We start from the raw sequence: 27,256 nt of genomic DNA on the forward strand, positions 1-27,256 counted from the left end.
GGGGGAGAGGGGAGTGCGGGTGCGGAAGGCGGACGACAGCCGTTTCGTGCTGTAACAAGCGCTTTGACGACAGCGCGAAACGGCTGTCGTCCACCACCCGCAGTCCCCTCTCCCCCACCTGATGTGATCTGTATTTACAGAATAAACGCTGCATGTACCCGGAGTGAGTTGCCGCTATTCTTCCTGTTATTGGACTTGCAAAAAATATCATCAGTGTTCAGTCTGATTCAATGCCCCGTGCCCTTTATGTTTTTGTTTTTTTGTTGACCAATTGGTCTTCGTACCCAAAATCCCCCAGACATGTGAACAGCCTTATAAACTATAATAGGCTTGTGTTCGATCTGTGAGACGTCTGGATGAGGCCTTAGCTGCCGGTTTTCTTGCAGACTAAATACCTAAGATGACCATTGCAGAAAGCAAAAGTGACAGCTTTATGTGAACAGTAGCAGAGTCTCCTTGGCCCAGAACCGTACAATGCTTTACCACAACCACTGAATGAAGTACAAGCCATGTTGCCGCTTTTTATACACTTAGCACGAATTCCACTTGTTATATTTACATTAATGGTATAGTGGATGCCATAAGGGAATCTCTCCAAAACACAAGGCTCCTTTGAAACCTGGCTTCTTGGTGGTTCTGATGCGGCTCACGTCCTGGGCCGGCTTCGCTGTCTTGCCTCTTGGCTTAGCACCAACCCTCAGAGCTGAAGTGATGTAATATTAACGGCTTTGTGCGGAGTCGTTCAGGGTCAAGATGTGGGATCTGAGGACAAGACAAAAGCAGTCGGCTGATGGGTTCTCATTACAAAACTGCTCCAAATATCTTTTTCATGTCATCAGAAAATGTTCCACTTGGTGGGAAGTGTTACCGACACTTGCAGAGGGTTTAATGGAGGGGATTATGCAGCTCAAGGGGAGGGATATGGTCTACTAAAAAGGTGATTCCCCCCCCCCTCTTTATTGCCCTGGAGCATGGTAATGGTCTACTAATCATTGAAGGCCATTTGTTTAACGAGAGATCGTGAAGACCTCTCCTGTCCATATGGACATCCCAGAAGGGGGGCCTCTGATCACACAAGGACATAGAGCCACTCTGCTCTCAAGCAATCTGTCTTCTGCGGAGGGTCACAATGGCTGCAATGTAATAATTTATCCCCCTGGCTTGTGCCAGGAGCGGGACCCAGGGGGATCAGCTGATCACCGGTGCCTGCATAAGGATTATTCTTCTCAGTATACAATACTCTTCTATTTCTGACATTCTTGGCTATCGCTTGCAGTGGCACCGAACGCCGACCACGCAGGAGACTGATGGGTTTCAGGTGAAGCGTCCTGGAGATGTCAATGTGCGCTGCACTGTGTTACTGATGCTGGATTATCAGGTACGTGTGAAGAAATCACAATCCTGCATTTTGTAGTGACCCTTCAGCACTATCTGTAGCACTTTTGTCATTTCATTGTATTTCCGCAGCCACCTCAGTTTAAGCTTGATCCCCGCCTGGCTCGTCTTCTCGGTATCCACACCCAAACTCGTCCGGTCATCATCCAAGCCCTATGGCAGTATATCAAAACTCATAAGCTTCAGGACCCTCACGAGCGAGAGTTTATAATCTGTGACAAGTACCTCCAGCAGGTGGGAACATAATCTGTATAGCGCGACTTTCTCTTCTTGTGTGGTTCTCACCATTACATCATTTTACCACCACAGATCTTTGAGTCTCAGAGGATGAAGTTTTCCGAGCTACCTCAGAGACTCCATGCTCTCCTCATGCCACCGGAGCCCATCATAATCAATCATGTCATTAGGTAAAAAGGATCTTCTCTTCTTACTGTTCTTCACTGTTCCCTTCTATCCTTGGCATTGTAACCTGTGGGCTCTTTTGTTTCCAGTGTGGATCCTAATGATCAGAAGAAAACTGCTTGTTACGATATCGATGTTGAAGTGGATGATACTCTGAAAACACAGATGAATTCCTTCCTTCTGTCCACATCCAGCCAGCAAGAAATAGCCGCTCTAGATAACAAGGTAAAGCATTATAAGCATGTGTGGCAGTGCTGTTGCCCAAGTCGAATGGCAATAGTGGCATCTGCTGGCATCACGGTCAATGACAGACACTCTTTAAGGACATATACGCACTCTGTACACTGGCACAGCGCATCAGCTCACGGCAAATAATGAATATGCGAGCTCCGCTACTGCTGGAAATGATAAAAAAAAAAAAAAGTTAACTACCTCCGATTTTTATCTCAAAGTACAAAAGCCATCCAACTACATTAACCCCTTTAGCCCCCGGCCTTTTTTTTTTTTTTTTTTTTTGGTTTTGTTTTTTTTTTTGCTCCCCTTCTTCCGAGAGCCGTAACTTTTTTTTATTTTCCCGTCTATCTTGCCCTAGGAGGGCTTGCTTTTTGCTGGACGAGTTGTGCTTTTAAATGAAACGATAAGTTTTCTCATATAGTGTGGAAAAACTGCAAAAAAAGTGTGATCGCACAATAGTTTTTGGGATATTTTATTCATCGTGTTCACTATATGGTAAAACTGATGTGTGGGTGTGATGCCTCAGGTCGGTACAAGTTTGTAGACACTAAACATGTATAGGTTTACTTGTATCTAAGGGGTTAAAAAAATTCACAAGCTTGTCCAAAAAAAGTGGCGCACGTTTTGCACCATTTTCCGAAACCCGTAGCGTTCTCATTTTTTGGGATCAGTGACTGCTTATTTTTTGCGTCTTGAGCTGACATTGTTAATGGTACTATTTTTGCGCAGATGCTACATGTTATTGCATTTTGCACAAAACTTGCAGCGACTAAAAACGTAATTTTGGCGTTTGGAATTTTTTTGCCGCTACGTCGTTTACCGATCAGATTAATTGATTTTATATTTTGATAGATTGGGCATTTCTGAACGCGGTGATGTGTATATTTTTTTAACCCTTAAATTAAGGCGAAAGGGGGGTAATTTGAACTTTAAAGTTTTTTTATTTTTTTAAACTTTTTTTTACTTTTTTTTACTTTTCTTTTTTAACTAGTCCCCTATGGATCAACAATCCGATCGCTCTACCTTATCTATCTGTAGATCTCAGCTACAGAGCCGAGATATGCTGCTTTACTCTCCGTGCTGGCACTATGTCGGTACTGAGAGAAAGCGACTCATGTTAGCTACAGGCGTCCTCACATGACCCTGGGCTACCAAGGCAATCACCAGAAATCACATGATCACGCACGTGACTTCCGGTGGGGCGGCGGTAAGTAAAAGTAATGGCAGCGCGCATGTACATCTCACTGCCAGATATTGGCAGTGAGATGTAAGCGGTTAAAAGTTGCGGGTGGAAAGTGATTCCACTGGTAACTTGCAGGCACACATGTCAGCTGTTGAAATCAGCTGATATGTGCGCGGATCGCTGCGGCGATGATAGTGACACGATCTATGATGTACCCAGTACGTCATGGGTCGTTAAGGGGTTAAGGTGTACCTAAATTTGAATGGTCCTTGTAACTTGTCTTAACATTCCATGTGCTGAGCCAGACCTCATCTGAATGGGGAAGTGAAAATAACCTGCCATAGCTCTTAACTAAACCCTTGTGTGGAAATGATGGACGAATAAGTGTGCTGAGCCCTGGAGGAGGCCTGGATTGGCACATAGAGAGGTAGGATATTCATGATGGGGACCATTAATATTTAAGTACACTTTGTGTTTTTAACACTTACAGCAGTAGCAGAATTCATGCATTACTTAATCACAGCTTGCTGAAGCACATTGTATGTCTGTATATTGGCCACATAGAGTATTTGTGCACCTGCACACTACTACAGTGTTTTCCCAAAAATAAGACTTCCCCCAAAAAATAAGCCCTAGCAGGAATTTTCAGACTTTTCGGAGCAAAGCTTAAATATAAACCCTACCACGAAAATAAGCCCTAGTCGCGGTTCAATAATGAATTGTACATGCAGATAAAAAGTTAGATACTGCAAGACACTTCATTATATAAAGCAACCCCCCCCCCAAAAAAAAGAAAGAAGACCCTGCGATCATACCCACCAGATGCTGAACAGGAGAACCTGCAGTGGAACGTACACCCACACAGATCAGATCATGCAGCCATCAGCTCGCACACCCACACAATCACACATTCAGTAATACCAATTGCTTCTGTCTGGCAGAGAATCCTGGGACACCGTGCGGTGGAATGCAGAGGACCTGCGGTGAAAAGCATCGATGCGTTCCACTGCACTGCATCCCATCTTCCCCTGCTGGCTGGAAGCAATGCATATCGCTAGATGTGGTGAGTGTGTGTGATCTGATGTATGTGAGTGTCAGCCAGGAGCAGGGGAATACGGCATGGAGCTTTCCTGCTGGGAGCGCCCGCTGAGGATCGCAGGGGGACCTGGGAGCCACGCGTCCAGGGTCTCTTTAAGTGTGAATCTCGTGGGGGGGTGGAATTTGTCTAAAGTTAACCCAACGGTGCTTCACGAAAATAAGCCCTAGTGCTTTTTTCAGGGCGAAAAAAGTATAGGGTCTTGTTTTTGGGAAAAACACGGTGTGTGTGTGTGTGCGGCCCATTTTGTCTTTTTTTTTTTTTTTTTTTCTTTAGACTGTCTCCTCAGATATACAATGTCATTTTTAAATTGAGATAGACAGGGAGCTACTTTTGTGAACTGGAATCTTGCTATCCGAATACAGTGGGTCGCAGATTAGGAACGATTCCAGACAATAATAGGGTTAAATTCTTTTCCTTTATAAAAAACTTGGATGTGAATCAAGAAATGCAAAATATCAGCGTTTACAAGAAAATATACCGTATTTTTCGGACTATAAGACGCACCTGACCATAAGACGCACCCTGGTTTTAGAGGAGGAAAATAGGAAAGTAAAATTTTAACCAAAAAATATGGTCATGACACACTGTTATGGGGCGAGGATCTGCTGCTGACACTGTTATGGGGGTAATGTCCCCAAATTCTCTACTAAGGTACCCCATTCTGATAAGGATCCTCCTGCCTTGTATATGATCCTGCTCATATACCCCCCATCCTGCTAATAATATACCCCCCATCCATCCTGCTCATGATATACCCCCATCCATCCTGCTCATGATATGCCCCCATCCATCCTGCTCATGATATGCCCCCATCCATCCTGCTCATGATATGCCCCCATCCATCCTGCTCATGATATGCCCCCATCCATCCTGCTCATGATATGCCCCCATCCATCCTGCTCATGATATGCCCCCATCCATCCTGCTCCTGATATGCCCCCATCCATCCTGCTCATGATATGCCCCCATCCATCCTGCTCATGATATGCCCCCATCCATCCTGCTCATGATATGCCCCCATCCATCCTGCTCATGAAATGCCCCCATCCATCCTGCTCATGATATGCCCCCATCCATCCTGCTCATGATATGCCCCCATCCATCCTGCTCATGATATGCCCCCATCCATCCTGCTCATGATATGCCCCCATCCATCCTGCTCATGATATGCCCCCATCCATCCTGCTCATGATATGCCCCCATCCATCCTGCTCATGATATGCCCCCATCCATCCTGCTCATGATATGCCCCCATCCATCCTGATCATGATATGCCCCCATCCATCCTGATCATGATATGCCCCCATCCATCCTGATCATGATATGCCCCCATCCATCCTGATCATGATATGCCCCCATCCATCCTGATCATGATATGCCCCCATCCATCCTGATCATGATATGCCCCCATCCATCCTGATCATGATATGCCCCCATCCATCCTGATCATGAAATGCCCCCATCCATCCTGCTCATGAAATGCCCCCATCCATCCTGCTCATGAAATGCCCCCATCCATCCTGCTCATGATATGCCCCCATCCATCCTGCTCATGATATGCCCCCATCCATCCTGCTCATGATATGCCCCCATCCATCCTGCTCATGATATGCCCCCATCCATCCTGCTCATGAAATGCCCCCATCCATCCTGCTCATGAAATGTGTCCAGATCAGCTGACCGCCGGCACAGACAGGAAGACTCGATGCTGCAGGGGGGCGGCTCCACACACGGTGACGGGTGAGTATACTGATTCACTGCACCCCGCGCTGATAATGATGCACGGGGGGCAGTGAATACAGCCGCACATGATCACTCCAGGCTGTAGTTGCCAGGGGTGATCACGGCCGGCTGCTAATTATGCACGCCCCCCCCCCGCCCATCACCCCGCCCACCTGTCAGCGCCGGTTTCGCTGAGATGATGGGCGGAGGATGGGTGTGCATATGTAATGAGCGGGCCCACGTGGTCACGGCAGGCTGTTACAGCCTGCTCGTACCGCCGATGACCCGCGGCACCCTCATTCCCCGCAGCCTTATAGTCAGTCCATAAGACGCACCCCCCACTTTCCCCCAACATTTGGGGGGAAAAAAGTGCGTCTTATGGTCCGAAAAATACGGTACTCGTACATACACCTGGATACAAGAGTCGGAGATTACTGTGCTGCCCCAGCGCAGGGCTGTGGAGTCGGTAAACCAAACCTTCGACTCCGACTCCAAATCCTCAATTTCTCTTGCACCGACTCCTACATATATTGCTTATAGTTAGGTGAAAAATTTATTGTAGTACATTATTATTATTATTATTTATTATTATAGCGCCATTTATTCCATGGCGCTTTACAAGTGAAAGGGTATACGTACAACAATCATTAACAGTACATAACAGACTGGTACAGGAGGAGAGAGGACCCTGCCCGCGAGGGCTTACAGTCTACAGGTATGAACATGTGTATGTGAACATCAAACATTTAATAATTTTTATGATACAATAATCAAGATATTTGGATAGAACATAAAATATATTTATTGGAATAAAACTTTAGAACACAAAAAACTAATAAATTGTAAATATGTAATACACTATGTAGTATACAGTAGATTACATATATATATATATATATATATATATATATATATATATATATATATATATCTCGTGTGTGTGTGTATATATTACATATTGTATTACATATTTACAATTACAGTTTTGTGTTCTAAAGTTGTATTCCAATAAATATATTGTATGTTCTATCTAAATATCTTTATTTATTGCATCATAAAAATAATTAAATGTCTGATGTTCACATTGTACAATACATTTTTCACTTAAATATAAGCATTATACTAAATGTTGTTATTTAGTAAAATATTCAGCACATTCTGCATTGCACTACTGTCCCCAATTTATTATATATTTTAGGAGTCGGTGCATTTTATACCGACTCCACCAAAATGAGCTCCGACTCCGACTCAGACTCCACAGCCCTGTTCAGCGACACTTTGCAATGTATCAGGAGACTACCAGAACAATTTACCTCACAGAAAACGCAAACAAACCCTAGGACGAAACCTCTGTTCTATGTAAGAAGTGAAAATCACTGGGTGTACAGCAGGACCTGTCACTGGATCCGTACAATGACTAACAAACTTAACTATATTACTGTCCTTCCTTTCCCTTTACACAAATACACAGTAACAGGCTAATCTAGTGCCAAGTGCCTGGTATAACTGCATCTCGCATGCGATCAAGTTCAGTCCGGTATAAATGGCTGCAGCCTGTTTTAAACCAGTTTGGGTGCCAAACTGAGGAATGTGTACACATTACTTACTTAAAAAAAAAAAAAAAAAAAAAAAGCGTATGTGGCCTGAGCTCAGGACTTGCATTATCAATACAGGGGTATCAGATCCTCAAGAGTTCTGGTAAGTCCCAAAGGATTAACGAGTTTTTCTTTATCGTTCCTATGGGAGACCCAGACCATGGGTGTATAGCTTCTACCTCCGGAGGACACACAAAGTACTACACTCAAAAGTGTAGCTCCTCCCTCTGAGCCTATACACCCCCTGGAGAACCAGATCTAGCCAGTTTATTGCTTTGTGTCAGGAGGCATACATCCATACATCCATACATGCATTCTCATTTGATTTTTGGAAAGAGTTTGAAGAAAAGCGGGTCCAATCTGGATCCCCGGCATGTCCCGTCTCACCCCACTGTGTCGGCGGTGCTGTTAAGGTTGATTCCAAGGCTGGAGCCTTACATGCCGTGCTCCTTCACCATCCCTCCTGGGCTCTGGCTTGAAGTGGGAGCCAGCACGGTTCTCCATGCTTGGCAGGAGACCGGTCTCCATCCGCAGCCCTTCAGGATCCTGCCGGACCGGAGCACTCATCCCCAGGGACTTGGAACCCTGCGTCTCAGCAAGCTAAGTACCTGAGACGCTTATATATTGGGGGTCCCTGCACTTTATTATTGTGGGAGAGTGTGCGGAGTGTATTTTGTGACATTTCCGGCGGGTCCTCTGGCTGTCGCCGGAGAACCGCGCCGATGGTGCCTGCACGTCGGCCGCACCGCTCAAATTTAGGCCCCGGCTTCGCCGGAGGCCTAGTTTCGGTTTCACTGCCCTCGCATGTCATTCATGCAGAGGGACAGCGCAGCTCCGCCCAGCGGCCGTTCTGCATAGGGGAGAGACACTCCTCATTGAGTACATGTCTCCTCCCCTATAAGTCTCTATGGCCCTCCAGATCCCACTCCCAGAGTGAGTCCCGCCCCCTCTCTTCGCTCCGGCTGCCATTTTCTCAGCGTTTTCCCTGCGATCAGCACTGGTCTGCAGCATCCCTGCTGAGGTGCTTGGGGGTCCGGGCTTCGGGATCTGGAGGGCACACAACACCGCTCCAGTGGTCTGGTAAGCCACAACCTCTGGTTGTGGACCTCTGTATATACTCTCTGGGGGAACCGAGCACCTATCCACATTGTGATGCCTGCTCTAACCTGACTATGCCTCAGCCTGGAATCGCACCCCCAGGGGTCTCTCAGGCTGCTCCGGCTCCTGTGGCTGACCCCCCCGGCTTGGGTAGAATCCTTAACCAGGTCTATCTCCCAGTCTTTTGCTGACTCCATGGGACATCTGTCCAGGACTTTGCTGAGCATGCATCAGCCCCCTTCACAGGGTGCCTCTGCTGCTAGGTCTCTCTCAGGACCGGAGCTCACAGAGGATTCATCATCTGGTCCCAGACCCCGTCCTTCTAAAAAGAGACGCAGGGCTCCCTCTCCTTCCTCGTCCCGCGGTTCGGTTTCAGAAGCTGTCTCGCAGGACGAGGAGGATGCCTTTACTGGGGTCTCGGCGACTACCTCCATGTGCCCCATTGGTCTGTCCGAAAGTGACTCAGATGTTAGTGATTTGATTGCGTCCATTAATTCTGTACTGGATCTCAATCCGCCAGTATCAGAGGAACAACCCTCTCTGGCAGAAAAGCACCAGTTTACCTCGCCTAAGAGGACAAAGAGTGTGTTCTTTAACCACTCCAGTTTTCCGGCCGCTGTGACCAAGCCCAGGGCCTGCCCTGACAAACGCTTCCCAAAGCGTGGTTCCGATGACCGTTTTCCCTTTCCACCTGAGGTGGTCAAGGAGTGGGCTCATTCACCAAAGGTAGACCCCCCGGTGTCTAGACTCTCAGCCCGGACCGTTGTATCAGTGGCTGATGGCACCTCGCTTAAGAATTCCACTGACCGCCAGGTTGACCTTCTGGCCAAATCTGTATATGAGGCGGCAGGGGCCTCGTTCTCCCCGACTTTTGCAGCAGTGTGGGCTCTCAAAGCCATCTCTGCTTCTCTGGAGGGGATGCATTCCCTCACTAAGGAATCTATGCCTGAGATGGTTACCTTAACTGCTCAGGCTTCATCTTTCTCATCCTATGCCATGTCTGCCATGCTGGAGGCTCCTCACCGCACTGCGGTGGCTTCGGCTGATTCCCTCGCTATCCGCAGGATCTTGTGGCTTAGAGAGTGGAAGGCAGATGCTTCTTCAAAGAAGTACCTTGCTGGACTCCCCTTTGCTGGGTCCCGGCTGTTCGGTGAACAGCTGGATGAAATTATTAAGGAAGCTACTGGCGGGAAGAGTACTTCCATGCCACAAACCAAAACCAAGAAACCTGTCCAGGGTAGGAATCAGTCGAGGTTTCGTTTCTCTAACTGGTCGTCCTCTAAGCCCTCGGCCTCGTCCGCTAACTCGGCTAAGGACCAAAAATCCAACTGGCGCACAAAAGCGCGTCCTCAGAAGACCGCAGGAGCGGCTGCCACTAAAGCAGCCTCCTCTTGACTATCTGTCCGCGCCAGCAACGTCCTTAGTCGGTGGCAGGCTCTCCCACTTTGGCGACGCGTGGTTTCAACACGTCTCCGATCAGTGGGTGCGGGATATCATCTCCCACGGCTACAGGATAGAATTCTCTTCCAGCCCGCCAAACAGATTTTTTCTGTCAACTCCCCCCTGCTCCAAGGCCGCCGCCTTCTCTCAGGCCGTGGCATCCTTGCAGGCCAACGGAGTAATTGTACCGGTTCCCGCCCGGGAACGGTTCAGAGGTTTCTACTCAAATCTCTTCCTAGTCCCCAAAAAGGACGGGTCCTTCCGGCCCATCCTGGATCTCAAGCTTCTCAACAAGCATGTTCAGGTGCGGCATTTTCGCATGGAGTCTCTGCGGTCAGTCATTGCCTCAATGACCCAAGGGGATTTCCTGGCATCCATCGACATCAGAGATGCCTATCTGCATGTGCCAATTGCAGTTTCTCACCAGCGTTGGCTGCGTTTTGCAATCGGAGAGGAACATTTCCAATTCGTGGCTCTCCCCTTCGGGTTAGCCACGGCCCCTCGGGTATTCACCAAGGTCATGGCAGCAGTGGTTGCGGTTCTGCACCTACAGGGGTTGGCAGTGATTCCTTACCTGGACGACCTTCTTGTCAAGGCTTCATCCAGCGCAGACTGTCAGCGGAGTGTCTCGCTCACTCTTGCCACTCTAGCCCAATTCGGGTGGCTTGTCAATCTGCCAAAATCCACTCTGACTCCGACCCAGAGGCTCACGTACTTAGGGATGCAGTTTGAGACTCTGCCGGCTCTTGTGAAGTTGCCCTTAATCAAACAGTCCCTCCAACTGGCGGTGCGCTCTCTGCTGAGGCCCAGCCATTATTCCATCAGGCACCTGATGCAGGTGCTGGGTCAGATGGTGGCGTCATTGGAGGCTGTTCCCTTTGCCCAGTTCCATCTGCGTCCTCTGCAGCTGGACATTCTCCGCTGTTGGGACAAGCGGCCTTCCTCCTTGCACAGGTTAGTGGCTCTGTCGCCACAGACCAGGAGATCTCTTCAGTGGTGGCTTCGGCCCCTCTCTCTGTCTCAGGGGCGCTCCTTCCTAGTCCCGTCCTGGGTGATTCTCACCACGGATGCCAGTCCATCCGGCTGGGGAGCGGTATGTCTCCACCACCGAGCGCAGGGCACCTGGACTCCATCCGAGTCAGCCCTCTCGATCAATGTGCTGGAAACCAGAGCCGTGCTTCTGGCTCTCCTAGCTTTTCACCACTTATTAGCGGGCAAGCACATCCGAGTCCAGTCAGACAACGCGACAGCGGTTGCCTACATCAATCACCAAGGCGGGACACGCAGCCGCCTGGCAATGTTGGAGGTACAACGCATCCTTCAATGGGCGGAGGACTCAAAGTCCACCATATCCGCAATCCACATCCCAGGCGTGGAAAACTGGGAGGCAGATTATCTCAGCCGTCAAACCGTAGACGGCGGCGAGTGGTCCCTGCATCCGGCAGTGTTTCAGTCAATCTGCCGCAAGTGGGGCACTCCGGACGTGGACCTAATGGCATCCCGTCACAACAAGGTTCCGGTTTACGTGGTTCGCTCCCACGATCCTCAGGCATTCGCCGCGGACGCTCTGGTTCAAGACTGGTCCCAGTTTCGTCTGTCCTACGTGTTTCCCCTGGAGGGCCGTCGAGTCATTCTCATTGCTCCGAACTGGCCCAGGCGAGCTTGGTACCCAGACCTGCTCCATCTGTCCGTAGAGGTGCCGTGGCATCTTCCGGACCGTCCAGACCTTCTCTCACAAGGTCCGTTTTTTCCGCCAGAATTCTGCGGCTCTCAGATTGACGGCGTGGCTCTTGAGTCCTGGATCTTGACGGCTTCTGGTATTCCCCCTGAGGTCATCTCCACTATGACTCGGGCCCGTAAGTCTTCCTCTGCCAAGATCTATCACAGGACTTGGAAGATTTTCCTGTCCTGGTGTCGCTCTTCCGGCCATCCTCCTTGGCCTTTTTCCTTGCCGACCCTCCTGTCCTTTCTACAGTCCGGTCTGCAGCTGGGACTGTCCCTCAACTCTCTCAAGGGACAAGTCTCGGCTCTATCAGTGCTGTTCCAGCGGCGTATCGCCCGGCTGGCTCAGGTCCGCACCTTCATGCAAGGCGCGTCTCACATCATTCCGCCTTACCGGCGGCCCTTGGATCCCTGGGACCTCAATTTGGTTCTCACGGTTTTGCAGAAACCCCCCTTTGAGCCTCTTAGGGAGGTTTCTTTGTTTTGTCTTTCACAGAAAGTGGTCTTTCTAGTGGCCATAACTTCCCTCAGGAGAGTCTCCGATTTGGCTGCGCTCTCTTCAGAGTCACCTTTTTTGGTTTTTCATCAAGACAAGGTGGTTCTCCGTCCGATTCCGGACTTTCTTCCTAAGGTGGTCTCTCCTTTCCACCTTAACCAGGACATTACCCTGCCTTCCTTTTGTCCGGCTCCTGTTCATCGCTTTAAAAAAGCGTTGCATACTTTGGATCTGGTGCGTGCTCTCCGGATCTATGTGTCTCGTGCTCTTAGGTGGTGCACCTCTCTTTTTGTGCTAACCACAGGTCGGCGTAAGGGCCTCTCTGCTTCTAAGCCGACCTTAGCCCGTTGGATTAGGTCGGCCATTTCGGAGGCCTACCAGTGTTCTCAGGTGCCTCCCCCGCCGGGGATCAGGGCACACTCGACCAGAGCTGTCGGTGCCTCTTGGGCTTTCAGGCACCAGGCTACGGCTCAGCAGGTCTGTCAGGCTGCCACTTGGACTAGCCTGCATACCTTTTCAAAGCACTACCAAGTGCATGCTCATGCTTCGGCAGATGCGAGCTTGGGCAGACGCATCCTTCAGGCGGCTGTTGCCCATTTGTGAAGTTAGGCTCCGCCTACTTCTTAGTTTTTTTTTTTTTTGTTTATTCCCACCCATGGACTGCTTTGAGACGTCCCATGGTCTGGGTCTCCCATAGGAACGATAAAGAAAAAGAGAATTTTGTTTACTTACCGTAAATTCTTTTTCTTATAGTTCCGTATTGGGAGACCCAGCACCCTCCCTGTTGCCTGTTGGCACTTTCTTGTTCCGCGTGTTATCACCGGCTGTTGTTGTTGACAGTCTCCGGTTGTTCCGGTTCTTGATCATTTTTTACTTGTGAGTGGCTATTCTCCTTCAGCTTTTGCACTAAACTGGCTAGATCTGGTTCTCCAGGGGGTGTATAGGCTCAGAGGGAGGAGCTACACTTTTGAGTGTAGTAGCTATACACCCATGGTCTGGGTCTCCCAATACGGAACTATAAGACAAAGAATTTACGGTAAGTAAACAAAATTCTCTTTTTTGACAACCGACAGTCACCCATATCACCTGAGGAACAGGATAAGCAGTCGGGTTACGAGCAACACCCAGGAATGTCTTTTTGGATACAGTTTTCTGTCCAGCAGCAATCTCTGGTCCCCCGATGTGAGGTTTATACGACAATGAATTTAGCAGACAGTCTCTTTCAATCCTAGCACATCAGCCGAGCAAAATGAGAGCCGGACACCACACGTCTGCATACTGCGGCCTTGTCTTGCCGTTCTGCTCTTTTACTTTCTCTTTCCTTCCGGTCAGTCTTTTTCCCAGCCTGAGCAGAGACCCCCTGGTGGATGTGAGGAGACACTGCAGGCATCACGACCATACTTACACTTTTAGATCAAAATCTATTCATTTACAGTGGCACTACTTGGAAGCCATGTAGCTGCGATAGTTAACGCATCCTTGAAAAGCACAAATAATTTGGCTTGTACCAGCCACTGATACTATGGGTAATCATTCTGCAGAGCTTGTAGACCTGACTATTCTCATTAAAAACCATGAATCTGTTCTATTGGGTGAGGCTACATAGCCTAAAGGGGGCTAAAATGTCCTTCCTGAAAATCACAAACTTTGATTTAATAGGGTTTTTCGCGCCTAGACACGTGTCTTCCATTGATGCCACCGTAGCGTAAAACTAATTATATTTCACTTCCTTGCCCTGTGCTTTGTAGCTCTTTTTAAGGCTTTCTGTAAAGCTTTTAGTTTCCATGTTGCCTCCTGCCAACAGTTGTTTCCCTTTTCCATTAAAGGGAACCAGCCAGCAGGATTTTCATATATAAAGTAAAACCCGTGCTATACTGGCACTAGGATGATAAATCTAAGACTACCTTTTGTTCAGAGATTGGATGGTTTATTTCAGAAATATGTGCAAGTAAAGTTCCAGCAATGCACTATTTGATTGACAGGTGCAACAGGAAGGGAATATGTGGGTCGGCTCTTGCTATCTATTCCCGCTCTTTTCTGCCTGCCTGCATCGGAATTAACGTCTATTACAGCGACAGGGGGAGGAAGGCTAAGCAGGCAGACAGGGGCAGGAATAGATAGCAAGATCCGACCCACCTATTCCCTTCTTGTTGCACCTGTCAATCAAATAGCAGTTCATTGCTGGAACTTTACTTGCACATATTTCTGAAATAAAACATCCAATCTCGGAACAAAAGGTATGGTTACATTCAGCATCCTAGCACCAGTATAGCACTGGTTTTATTTTATATATGAAAAGACTGCTGGTTGGTTCCCTTTAAGCACAATACTAGCTCACCCCTTGTTCTGCTTTGCGGTTTACTGATCTGCACAAGCTGCTGTCCAGCATGTGAAACACAGTCCTTCCATAGACCGGGAGGATAGAGAGATGGGAAGCCACAGGAGACGTCTTTTGAGGAACCATGTGGCCTCACATAAACATCACTTATACCCAGGATATACGATACACGTCTGATTGTTGGAGGTGTGGCCCCTGATAAACCTACTAATCCTGAGTCTAAAGTGGGCTTTACACGCTACGACATCACTAACGAGATGTCTTGGGGTCACAGAATTGGTGCCGCACATCCGGCATCGTTAGCGACGTCTTGGTATGAGAAAACTACGAGCGACCGCTAACGAGCGCAAAGTAGAGAAAAATCGTTAATCGTAGACCGGTCATTCTTATCCCGATTATCGTTGCTAGTTCGTCGTTCCTGCGGCAGCACACATCGCTATGTGTGACACCCATGAACGAGGAACATCACTGTACCTGCGTCCGCCTGCATTGAGGAAGGAAGGAGGTGGGCGGGATGTTCCGACCGCTCATCTCCGCCCCTCCGCTTCCATTGGACGGCCGCTTAGTGACGCCGAACGAACCTCCCCCTTAGAAAGGAGGCAGTTCGCCGGCCACAGTGATGTCGCTAGGCAGGGAAGTCCGTGTGATGGGTCCTAATGAGATTGTGCGCCACGGGCAGCGATTTGCCCGTGACGCACAACCGACGGGGGCAGGTGCTATCACTCGCGACATCGCTAGCGATGTCGCAGCGTGTAAAGCCCGCTTTAGGGGAAAGGGGTGGTTGGAGGATAGCCTATGGAGTGGTGATATATATTGTAATAGGAAAACCACTTCATAAACAGGGTATTTCAGATAACTGTGTATTAGTAAATCATGCATCTCACTGTAAGCTTTGTGCATGTGGTGTATTTTTTTTTTTTTTTTTAATAATTGGAGAGCCCCTTTAAGCTTTGTTGTTGGGTTTGCATTACAGCTTTGTTTCTCATTGACTTTTGCATCAAAGGCAGCAATCTACAAAGAGCGGCTATTCCTTCCCGGGGCACACTGTACTGTACACTCCTTGTAAAATATCATTAAGGATTAGATGCTGGAACATGATTATTTCTTTTTCATGCTTTCTAATATTTTGAGGCATTTAACATGTCTCCCCCAGAGGCGTTATTAATGTGTGCCGCAATTTCATCAACCTCAACTAATTGAATATTTAGCTCGGTTTCCGATCTGTGTGTTTGTGCTGAGGACATTATGTATTCCGGAGGCGTTGCGTTTCACACGGAGTCGGTTCATGCTCTCGCTCGGTTCCCAGGTGAGCTTTTTAATCTGTTGCGTGCCTTGGTTCTGGTGTCTGTTCCGCTGGTTACAGTGAACTACTCCTCGTAGACGGTGAAGCTGCGGATCATTAGTATAGGTCAGTTTGGAAGAACGTGTGGACAGCTGAGGTTTGCCTAAATAATAATTCCCTAAAATTATAAATAAACTCTGAGCTGTGGGAGCGATTCCAGTCCACAAACGTGCTGCCGAGGGTCGCAGACATTCATGATGTCCCATTCTGCCCATCGGTCTACAGCAGAATCCTCTGCAGCTGTCTGGGTATGCTGGGAGTTGTAGTTGTACAACAGTTTGAATCCTACAGGTTGCGGACGCTGCAGGTGACTTCTAGAAGTCTGCATCGTAAAGTGCATCCAGTGGATCCAGTGCATCCATTTCTAGGACTGAGTTTTGATAGACATCGCCTTTGTTTAGAGAACACAAGACGATACTTTTGTGCGGAAGCTACAACTATACATACACACTGACATCCAGTTAAAGAGGTTGTCCACTACTTTGTCCTTGGGATAGGTCATCAATATTTGATCTGCCGGGGTCCGACAGCCCGCACCCTTCCCGATCAGCTGTTCTCTATGCCGGCGGTGGCTGCTCCATCTTCTGTTAGCGGTCGGGAACTGCACATCTCCATCTCCCTTGATTTGAATGGGAAGTGCATATGCAGTGCCCAAAGAGAAAAGAGTAACTCCGGCACACTCTGTATATCCCCAATCAAGACACAAAAATGATTATTTTTGTGTCTTGATTGGGATATACAGTGTGTACTTTTCTCTTTTTAGATAGGTAGATTGGTAGATGCAAATTTTGCGCAAAATGCAATAGCAGGCGATCAAAACATAGCATCTGCACAAAAATGGTACCATTAAAAATGTCAGCTCGAGATGCAAAAAAATAAGACTCCACTGAGCCTCAGATCCCGAAAAATGAGAACGCTACGGGTCGCGAAAAATGGCGCAAAAAGTTTTTTTTACAAGCTTTTGAATTTTTTTTAACCCTATAGATAAAAGTAAAAGCATACATGTTTGGTGTCTACAAACTTGTACCGACCTCAGGGATCACACCGACATCAGTGTTACCCTATAGTGAACACTGTGAACCAAATACCCAAAAAACAATTTTGCAACCGCACTTTTCTTCGGCGCTCCATTGGGAGACCCAGACGATTGGGTGTATAGCTACTGCCTCCGGAGGCCACACAAAGCATTACACTAAAAAGTGTAAGGCCCCTCCCCTTCTGGCTATACACCCCCTGTGGGATCACGGGCTGCTCAGTTTTATGCTTTGTGCGAAGGAGGTCAAACATCCACGCATAGCTCCACTGTTTAGTCAGCAGTAGCTGCTGACTATGTCGGATGGAAGAAAAGAGGGCCCATACTAGGGCCCCCAGCATGCTCCCTTCTCACCCCACTTTTGTCGGCGGTGTTTGTTAAGGTTGAGGTACCCATTGCGGGTACGGAGGCTGGAGCCCACATGCTGTTTTCCTTCCCCATCCCCCTGAAGGGCTCTGGTGAAGTGGGATCTTACCGGCCTCCAGACTCTGAGGCCGGGCTCCATCCACAGACCCGGAGATCCTGCTGGATACGGAGCTAGGGTACCGTCAGGGACAAGGCCCTGCAACATTCAGGTACTCTGTGTCCCCGTGCAGACAGGCACAGACACACTCCAGCGTTGCTGGGGTTTCTAGTGCGCCGGGGACAGTAGCGCTGCGCGCTTGGGGTTATACTCACTGCAGCTTTGCTGAGTGAGTTTATGTGTGGGGAACTACCGCGCCGGCCGACATGGTAACTGCGGCGCGGCTGAGACTTGTGGTGCGCCGGGGACTTCGCGCCGACCGTGCTTTTACGACGGCAGCGCTTGTAAATCTAGTCCCCGGCTTCTGCGGCCTAGTTACGCTTCGTTCCCGCCCCCAGCCCTGTCAGTCAGGGAAGGGGAGAGACGCTGTACAATAGTCAGCGCCGAGGGCTGGAGTCTTATTTACATACTCCAGCCCTCTCACTGGGCACAGTGGGACGCCAGTTCCCGCTCTTTGTCTGCAGCAACCGTGCTCCAAGGGGGTCCCAGACATCACAGGCTGAAGGCTCTGACTCGGACGACAGTCCCAGGCAGCCTAAGCGAGCTCGCTGGGAGAGACCCTCGGCGTCATCACGCTGGTCAGGGTCTCAGCGAGAGGATTCTCTGTATGATGAGACAGAACTAGGTGATCAGGAGTCCAATCCTGAGACTGCTCTCAACCTGGATACCCCTGATGGTGACGCCATGGTGAATGATCTTATAGCGGCCATCAATAGACTGCTGGATATTTCTCCTCCAGCGGAGGAGGCAGCAGCACAGCAGGAGAAATTCCATTTTAGGTATCCCAAACGTAAATTGAGCTCTTTTCTGGACCACGCGGACTTCAGAGAAGCAGTCCAGAAACACCATGCTTATCCAGATAAGCGTTTCTCCAAACGTCTTAAGGATACACGTTATCCCTTTCCCCCTGACGTGGTCAAACGCTGGACCCAGTGTCCAAAGGTGGACCCCCCAATCTCCAGGCTTGCGGCTAGATCCATAGTTGCAGTGGAAGATGGGGCTTCACTTAAAGATGCCAATGACAGACAGATGGACCTTTGGTTGAAATCTGTCTATGAAGCTATCGGCGCGTCGTTTGCTCCAGCATTCGCAGCCGTGTGGGCACTCCAAGCTATTTCAGCTGGTCTGGCGCAGGTGGACTCTATCATACGTCCATCAGTGCCGCAGGTGGCGTCCTTGACTTCGCAAATGTCTGCGTTTGCGACTTGCGCTATCAATGCGGTCTTGGACTCTACCAGCCGTACGTCAATGGCGTCCGCCAACTCGGTGGTTTTACGCAGAGCCTTATGGTTAAAGGAATGGAAAGCAGATTCTGCTTCCAAAAAATGCTTAACCAGTTTGCCATTATCTCAAGACAGGCTGTTTGGTGAGCAATTGGCGGAAATCATTAAACAGTCCAAGGGTAAGGACTCTTCCTTACCCCAGCCTAGATCAAGCAAACCTCAACAGTGGAAGGGACAGTCGAGGTTTCGGTCCTTTCGAGGTTCGGGCAGGACCCAATTCTCCTCGTCCAAAAGGACTCAGAAGGAGCAGAGGAGCTCAGATTCCTGGCGGACTCACTCACGCCCAAAGAAAGCAGCCGGAGGAACCGCTTCCAAGCCGGCTGCCTCATGACTTTCGGCCTCCTCTCTCCGCATCCTCGGTCGGTGGCAGGCTCTCCCGCTTTTGAGGCATTTGGCTGCCACAGGTCAAAGACCGGTGGGTAACAGACATTTTGTCTCACGGGTACCGGATAGAGTTCAGTTCTCGTCCTCCGCCTCGGTTCTTCAGAACCTCCCCACATCCCGACCGAACCGATGCTCTTCTGCAAGCGGTGTGCTCGCTAAGGGCAGAGGGAGTGGTGATCCCTGTTCCTCTTCAGGAACGAGGTCAAGGTTTTTACTCCAATCTGTTTGTGGTGCCAAAAAAGGACGGCTCTTTCCGTCCTGTTCTGGACCTAAAACTGCTCAACAAGCACGTGAAAACCAAGCGGTTCCGGATGGAATCCCTCCGCTCCGTCATTGCCTCAATGTCTCAAGGAGATTTCCTAGCATCAATAGACATCAAAGATGCTTATCTCCACGTGCCGATTGCTCCAGAGCACCAGCGTTTTCTACGCTTCGTTATAGGAGACGAACACCTTCAGTTCGTAGCCCTGCCATTTGGTCTGGCGACAGCCCCACGGGTTTTCACCAAGGTCATGGCAGCAGTGGTAGCAGTCTTGCACTCTCAGGGACACTCGGTGATCCCTTACTTGGACGATCTGCTTGTCAAGGCACCCTCTCAAGAGGCATGCCAACACAGCCTGAACGTTGCGCTGGAGACTCTCCAGACTTTCGGGTGGATCATCAACTTTTCAAAGTCAAATCTGTCACCGACCCAATCGCTAACATATCTTGGCATGGAGTTTCATACTCTCTCAGCGACAGTGAAGCTTCCGATGGACAAGCAGCGTTCACTACAGACAGGGGTGCACTCGCTCCTTCAAGGCCAGTCGCACCCCTTAAGACGCCTCATGCACTTCCTGGGGAAGATGGTGGCAGCAATGGAGGCAGTCCCGTTTGCGCAGTTTCATCTGCGCCCACTTCAATGGGACATTCTCCGCCAATGGGACGGGAAGTCGACGTCCTTAGACAGGAAAGTCTCCCTTTCCCAGACGACCAAGGACTCTCTTCAATGGTGGCTTCTTCCCACCTCATTATCACAAGGAAGGTCCTTCCTACCCCCATCTTGGGCGGTGGTCACGACAGACGCGAGTCTGTCAGGGTGGGGAGCAGTTTTTCTCCACCACAGGGCTCAGGGTACGTGGACTCAGCAGGAGTCCACCCTTCAGATCAATGTTCTGGAAATCAGGGCAGTGTATCTTGCCCTACAAGCCTTCCAGCAGTGGCTGGAGGGAAAGCAGATCCGAATTCAGTCGGACAACTCCACAGCGGTGGCATACATCAACCACCAAGGCGGGACACGCAGTCGGCAAGCCTTCCAGGAAGTCCGGCGGATTCTGATGTGGGTGGAGGCCACGGCCTCCACCATCTCCGCAGTTCACATCCCCGGCGTAGAAAACTGGGAAGCGGACTTCCTCAGTCGCCAGGGTATGGACGCAGGGGAATGGTCCCTTCACCCGGACGTGTTTCAGGAAATCTGTCGCCGCTGGGGAAGGCCGGACGTCGACCTAATGGCGTCCCGGCACAACAACTTTCATGGCACGGTCTCGCGATCACAGAGCTCTGGCGGCAGACGCCTTAGTGCAAGATTGGTCGCAGTTCCAGCTGCCCTATGTGTTTCCCCCTCTGGCACTCTTGCCCAGAGTGCTACGCAAGATCAGGTCCGAGTGCCGCCGCGTCCTGCTCGTCGCCCCAGACTGGCCGAGAAGGTCGTGGTATCCGGATCTGTGGCATCTCACGGTCGGCCAACCGTGGGCGCTACCAGACCGGCCAGACTTACTGTCACAAGGGCCGTTTTTCCATCTGAATTCTGCGGCCCTGAACCTGACTGTGTGGCCATTGAGTCCTGGATACTAGTATCTTCAGGATTATCTCAAGGGGTCGTGGCCACCATGAGACAGGCTAGGAAGCCCACGTCTGCTAAGATCTACCACAGAACGTGGAAGATTTTCTTATCCTGGTGCTCGGCACAGGGAGTGTCCCCCTGGCCATTTGCATTGCCTACTTTTCTTTCCTTCCTGCAATCTGGTTTGGAAAAAGGCTTATCGCTCGGCTCCCTTAAAGGGCAAGTCTCAGCGCTATCGGTATTTTTTCAAAAGCGTCTAGCACGACTTCCTCAGGTACGCACGTTCCTGCAGGGGGTTTGTCACATCGTCCCTCCGTACAAACGGCCGTTAGATCCATGGGATCTGAACAGGGTACTAGTTACTCTCCAGAAGCCGCCCTTCGAGCCTCTGAAGGATGTTTCACTTTCTCGACTTTCACAGAAAGTGGCCTTTCTGGTAGCGGTCACGTCTCTTCGGAGGGTATCCGAGCTGGCAGCGTTGTCATCCAAAGCTCCCTTCCTGGTTTTTCACCAGGACAAGGTAGTGCTGCGCCCGATTCAGGAGTTTCTCCCTAAGGTGGTATCCTCCTTTCATCTCAATCAGGATATCTCCTTACCTTCCTTTTGTCCTCATCCAGTTCATCGGTATGAGAAGGATTTGCATTTGTTAGATCTGGTGAGAGCACTCAGAATCTACATCTCCCGCACGGCGCCCCTGCGCCGCTCGGATACACTCTTTGTCCTTGTCGCTGGTAAGCGCAAAGGGTCGCAGGCTTCCAAATCCACCCTGGCTCGATGGATCAAGGAACCAATTCTTGAAGCCTACCGTTCTGCTGGGCTTCCGGTTCCATCAGGGCTGAAGGCCCATTCTACCAGAGCCGTGGGTGCGTCCTGGGCATTACGACACCAGGCTACGGCTCAACAGGTGTGCCAGGCGGCTACCTGGTCGAGCCTGCACACTTTCACCAAACATTATCAGGTGCATACCTACGCTTCGGCGGACACCAGCCTAGGTAGAAGAGTCCTGCAGGCGGCAGTTGCCTCCTCGTAGGGGAGGGCTGTTTTGCAGCTCTAACTTGAGGTATTATTTTACCCACCCAGGGACTGCTTTTGGACGTCCCAATCGTCTGGGTCTCCCAATGGAGCGCCGAAGAAGAAGGGAATTTTGTTACTTACCGTAAATTCCTTTTCTTCTAGCTCCAATTGGGAGACCCAGCACCCGCCCTGTTTCCTTCGGGATTTTTGGTTTTTTCGGGTACACATGTTGTTCATGTTGAACGGTTTCAGTTCTCCGATGTTACTTCGGATTGAATTTGTTTAAACCAGTTATTGGCTTTCCTCCTTCTTGCTTTAGCACTAAAACTGAGCAGCCCGTGATCCCACGGGGGGTGTATAGCCAGAAGGGGAGGGGCCTTACACTTTTTAGTGTAATGCTTTGTGTGGCCTCCGGAGGCAGTAGCTATACACCCAATCGTCTGGGTCTCCCAATTGGAGCTAGAAGAAAAGGAATTTACGGTAAGTAACAAAATTCCCTTCTTTTTTGCAGTTTTTCCCACACTATATGGTAAAACGTATGGTTTTATTTAAAAGTACAATTCGTTCTGTAAAAAGCAAGCCCTCATATGGCAAGATTGATGGAAAAATAAAGAAAAGTTATGGCTCTCAGAAGGAGAGCAAAAAATGGAAAATCGCCCAGGGGTGAAGGAGTTAAAGATCCCACTGGTTTCTAGAGGCCCTTCCAGCCATGTAAGGCTAGCTTCACACTCGCGTTGAACGGCATCCGTTGCATTGCGTTGTGTGACAGATGCAACGGATGCGTTGCATATAGTGGCACAACGGATGCAACGGATCGTACAAAACAATGGAAAGCTTTTTTTTTTTTTTTTTTTTTCATTTTTTTTACCGGCAGCAGACTATTGTGAACGATCATCTGATCACCCGGTGGCCGGGCGCTCAGCTGAGAGCTCTCACATGCCGGCGGCCGGGCGCTCAGCTGAACGTTCGGCCACCGAGAAACAAAATAGTTTCTGTGATTTTTTTAAAAAAAAAAATGAGCATGCGCAGTGAAAAACAGAGGTTTCCACCGCTCAAAAAACCATTACATGCTGCATTCCTTCCGCCCGACGCAGCGTCAAAATAACGACGCTGCGTCGTCCAGTGGATGCAACGCTGACACTTGCGTTACAGTGCGTCGTCCATACAAGTCTATGGAGAATAGCGCAGTGCGTTAACGGACTGCGCTATTCTCCATAGTGACGGACTTCGCTGAACGCAAGTGTGAAAGTACCCTAATGTTTCTAAGGGAGTAGCTCTGCTTTTACCCATCTGATACTAGGAGATGAGTGTTTTCTGGTAGCCATTTATCTGGGGTGGTGGGCTATCAGGTATGCAATGTCTGTGGCCAATTGATTACGCGTGATCACACGGAGCAGAGAGGTCCGCTACCAGGGGAAAAGGTTAAATGTTCATTCATTTGAGTTTATTGCATCAGTAGTTTCAGAAGAGATGCCGGCGGCCGTTCATTACTGAGCAGTGTAAGATGACTGGAACATCAGGTCACTGCTCTGATTGCGGAGTTGCAGATGTGAGATTTGTGCGTCCTCCCGTGGCGCCCGCTCTCTGGTTGGTGGCACTTTGTTGTCAGGTTACTTCCAGTCATGGCGTTTTATCTAGTGATCTTATTAGAGGGTCTCCAGAAGTTCAGCGCCCTTGCTACCACATTCTTGCTTTGTGGATCTCTACACACACATACGTCAGTGCTTCTAGTGTCAGGCCGCTTGTCCTTTTGGATGAACGTTTTCCCAGTAATCATAGATTATATTGTATTGTTTTTTTGTTTTTTTTTTTTCCTAGATCCATGAAACCATTGAAACAATCAATCAGTTGAAGATCCAGCGGGAATTTATGTTAAGTTTTGCCCGTGATCCTCAAGGATTCATCAATGATTGGCTGCAGTCTCAGTGCCGGGACCTAAAGGTTAGTGGTGAGCGGGTCGTGTGTGCTGCGCTCTGCCGCTGTTCTGAGCTTCTCCTTCTCATCATGTTCTTTGCCGCAGACGATGACGGACGTCGTGGGTAATCCTGAAGAGGAACGCAGGGCAGAGTTTTATTTCCAGCCCTGGGCTCAAGAGGCTGTTTGTCGATATTTTTATTCAAAGGTATGTGTCACCAGATTTACATGACAGTTTTACTGTAGGTCTCTACATTATATACCAGGAATTTTTACCAGATAGTGAAGCATATTCTATGGGTGATTATACCAGACTTCATCTATGCAGGGAGGAGGAGGAGGAGATGTGGAACCCATCAGTTGTAAGCCGGCTGTAGATAGTATAGAAAACCTCTCTGACATGGACAGGAGCACTCGATCGTATGAATGCTTCTATGTTCCCGGAGAGCCACTGACTGACATCTCTGGTGGCTTATCTCTAAGAGAAGAGGGCAATCAGGAGTCCAATATCGCCCCAACAATTAGCCGACTCCCCATACAGATTAGAGTGGACCAGTCAATATTGGCTGGTTTAGTGGACTTTAGGCTAATTTATATGGGGTCCTTTAGACAAGAACAGAACAATTATCTCACAATTACAAGTAGGGTTAAGGTACCTTTACATGGGCCAGTAATCCAGTGGTCATTCCTATGACTTGCCATTGCAAACAGTGTAGTGATCAGTTGATTTCAGTTTTTGTGCAGCAAACATATCACCATTTGTACATGTTGGATGAACTGCGGGCAATCTGATCATTGTCCAGTACATACAGTTTGTAATGACCATTCACCCTAAATACAGTTTTGTTCCATTGGGGTTAATTCACATGCAGCCATGTAGCAGTGCGAACTATAAAGCCACAGCAGAAATCCATGGTGCAGCCTTAGGCCTCGCTCCCACTTAAGATTAACCCAGAAGAGTGAATTTGGGTAAAACATCGGATTTCACTCTCACCGGTGTTAAACTATGAAACAGAGTCTCATCTATTTTTTTTAATTTTTTTTTTCTCATGCCAAATTGGCATGAGAAAAAATGGCAGCATGCTGTGTTTGGCAGCGAGACTCACATCACAGGCACCCATACAAGTGTATGCGTGCGTGTAAAACATTGGACTGCACTCGCATGTCATCCAAGTGCAGGGGGATGTGCGCGCAAACAGGCCATTGAGAAGATGGAGAAATTACTCTCCCTGTTGTCTGCACCTGTGATCTGATCGCAAGATCAGATCACAGTTTAATTACACTCTGCTAACGCTCGCAGCAGAGTTGAAGCCGAGGGTCCTATCGCATCGGATGCCATCCACAAATGAGAGCGAGGCCTTATATTTCACTTCAGGCCCATGCACAGCTTCGATTTGGTTGTATCACAGACACATTGCAGACAAGTAGCAGTTGCATTTTGGCGTTTGAAGGTAAAATCACAAGCTACTCGTACCTGTGACCAAAATATCAACAGGTTTGGGATTTTTCAGCAGTCAAAATGTGACATTATTGACAATGTTGCAGTGAGACATTGTGATCCTAGAGCCACTTTGCAAATATCCTGCGTGTGGTTAGGACAGTAAATATAACCGGTTCCTTCTAACATAAAAGCGTTATTTAAAGGGTTGTCTCTTGTTAAATGGGTAAGGTTACAAATTGCCTGTAAAAACAAACAATTATTCAATTATTAAAAATCCTGTTCTCAAAGATGAAGGTATTTTTAATTTTGGTTTCTGGCCACCTCTGTAGTCTTAAACAAAATTCACCGATTTCCACCAAAATAATAATCCACAACTATTCTAAAACTCACTGACCCCTGGTGAAGAGCAACCAAGATGGTAGAAGGTCTGCAAACCATGTCATGAAGAACGGCTAAAAGAACTAGGGATGTTTAGGCCTTGTGCGCACGCGGATTTACCGTGGATTTTGCTGCGGATTTGCTGCAGAAAATGTCTAACATTGCTGCAGACATTCCCCAGCAAATCCTATGGGTTTTAAAATATGCTGTGCGCACACTACTTTTTTTTTTTTTTTTACCTGTGGATTTACCCGCAGATTTTTTTGCTGCGGAATTAATGAGCATGTCACTTCTTTTCCACAGGTACCTGCGGTTTTTGCCATAGATAATGGTAAAAATTTGCAGGGACCAACCTACGAAAAATCTGCAGTAAAACCGCATGCGGATTTCGCTACGGTTTTGGTGCGTTTTTTACCGCAAGTGCGAATTTCTTTAAGAGGTCTGGATTTTTCTTAAGAAAAAGGCACTTTTTAGTGCGCACATAGCCTTAGTTTGCAAAAGAGAAGGCTGAGAGGAGACTTAATAGTGGTCTACAAATATCTGAAAGGTGGTCACAGTGCAGAGGGAACTACCCTATGCTCATTAACACAACAAAGTACAAGAAGCAGTGGGATGAAACTTAAAGGAAGGAGGTTCAGATTAAACATTAGAAAAAACTTTCTGACCGTGAGGGCCATCAGAGTGGAAAAGGCTACCACAGGAGGTGGTGAGGGCAGTCAGGGAGTGGAACAGGCTACCACAGGAGGTGGTGAGCTCTCGTCAATGGAAATATTCAAGCGGAAACTGGATAAACATATACCTGGGATGATTTAGGAAAGCCTGCATTCGCCGGGGGATGGACCCGATGGCCTTTGAGGTCCCTTCGAACTCTACCATTCTATGATTCTATGATTTTTTTTATTATAAAATGTGTTCAGCAGAGAAATATAACAATGGCCCAATAGGTATTAATTGGTAGTTGGTGGATCATTTGCTGAACAGACCAATATATGATTGTCAGGTTTTTAAAAATTTAAATAGTGTTTGTGAGGCAAATCCCGGGATATGAAGATGAATTATGACTCCAGTCATAATCTCTCATCACTCCCTGGCAGTGCCCCCTCCCTTCTTGTTCTCAGTGTTCCACTTACACCTCCATGGCCATGTCCTGTGATATGGAGATGAGGTGGTGTGGGAACAATGGACACAGGATGACTCCCTGCCGTCACCCTGTAGTAGGAGCTGCTATCTAATTAGCAAGGCTCTGGAAGTATCCAGACAGAACGACTCCAGTAAAAAATGGTTCATATCTCGCAAGCCATATTTCCGATAAATATGGCAACCATAAAAATGGTGTCCCCGCATGCGGACGATGCCGGCACACCCTTTTTATGGGAGCAGGACATTGGGAAATGCCCC

The 27,256-nt window shown here is 48.7% G+C and overlaps 1 protein-coding gene across 1 annotated transcript in view; it reads left to right on the top strand.

The window, feature by feature from the left end:
* SMARCD1 (SWI/SNF related BAF chromatin remodeling complex subunit D1) overlaps positions 1–27,256 on the top strand; it is a 91,412-nt gene that overhangs the window by 48,783 nt on the left and 15,373 nt on the right. The window contains 6 exon segments of the mRNA XM_075334553.1: positions 1,277–1,378; positions 1,468–1,629; positions 1,705–1,802; positions 1,887–2,022; positions 23,944–24,066; positions 24,146–24,247. Coding sequence (XP_075190668.1) covers positions 1,277–1,378; positions 1,468–1,629; positions 1,705–1,802; positions 1,887–2,022; positions 23,944–24,066; positions 24,146–24,247 — 723 coding nt within the window.

Source organism: Anomaloglossus baeobatrachus, chromosome 2 (genome assembly GCF_048569485.1).
Source record: "Anomaloglossus baeobatrachus isolate aAnoBae1 chromosome 2, aAnoBae1.hap1, whole genome shotgun sequence".
In the NCBI taxonomy this organism is placed as follows: domain Eukaryota; kingdom Metazoa; phylum Chordata; class Amphibia; order Anura; family Aromobatidae; genus Anomaloglossus; species Anomaloglossus baeobatrachus.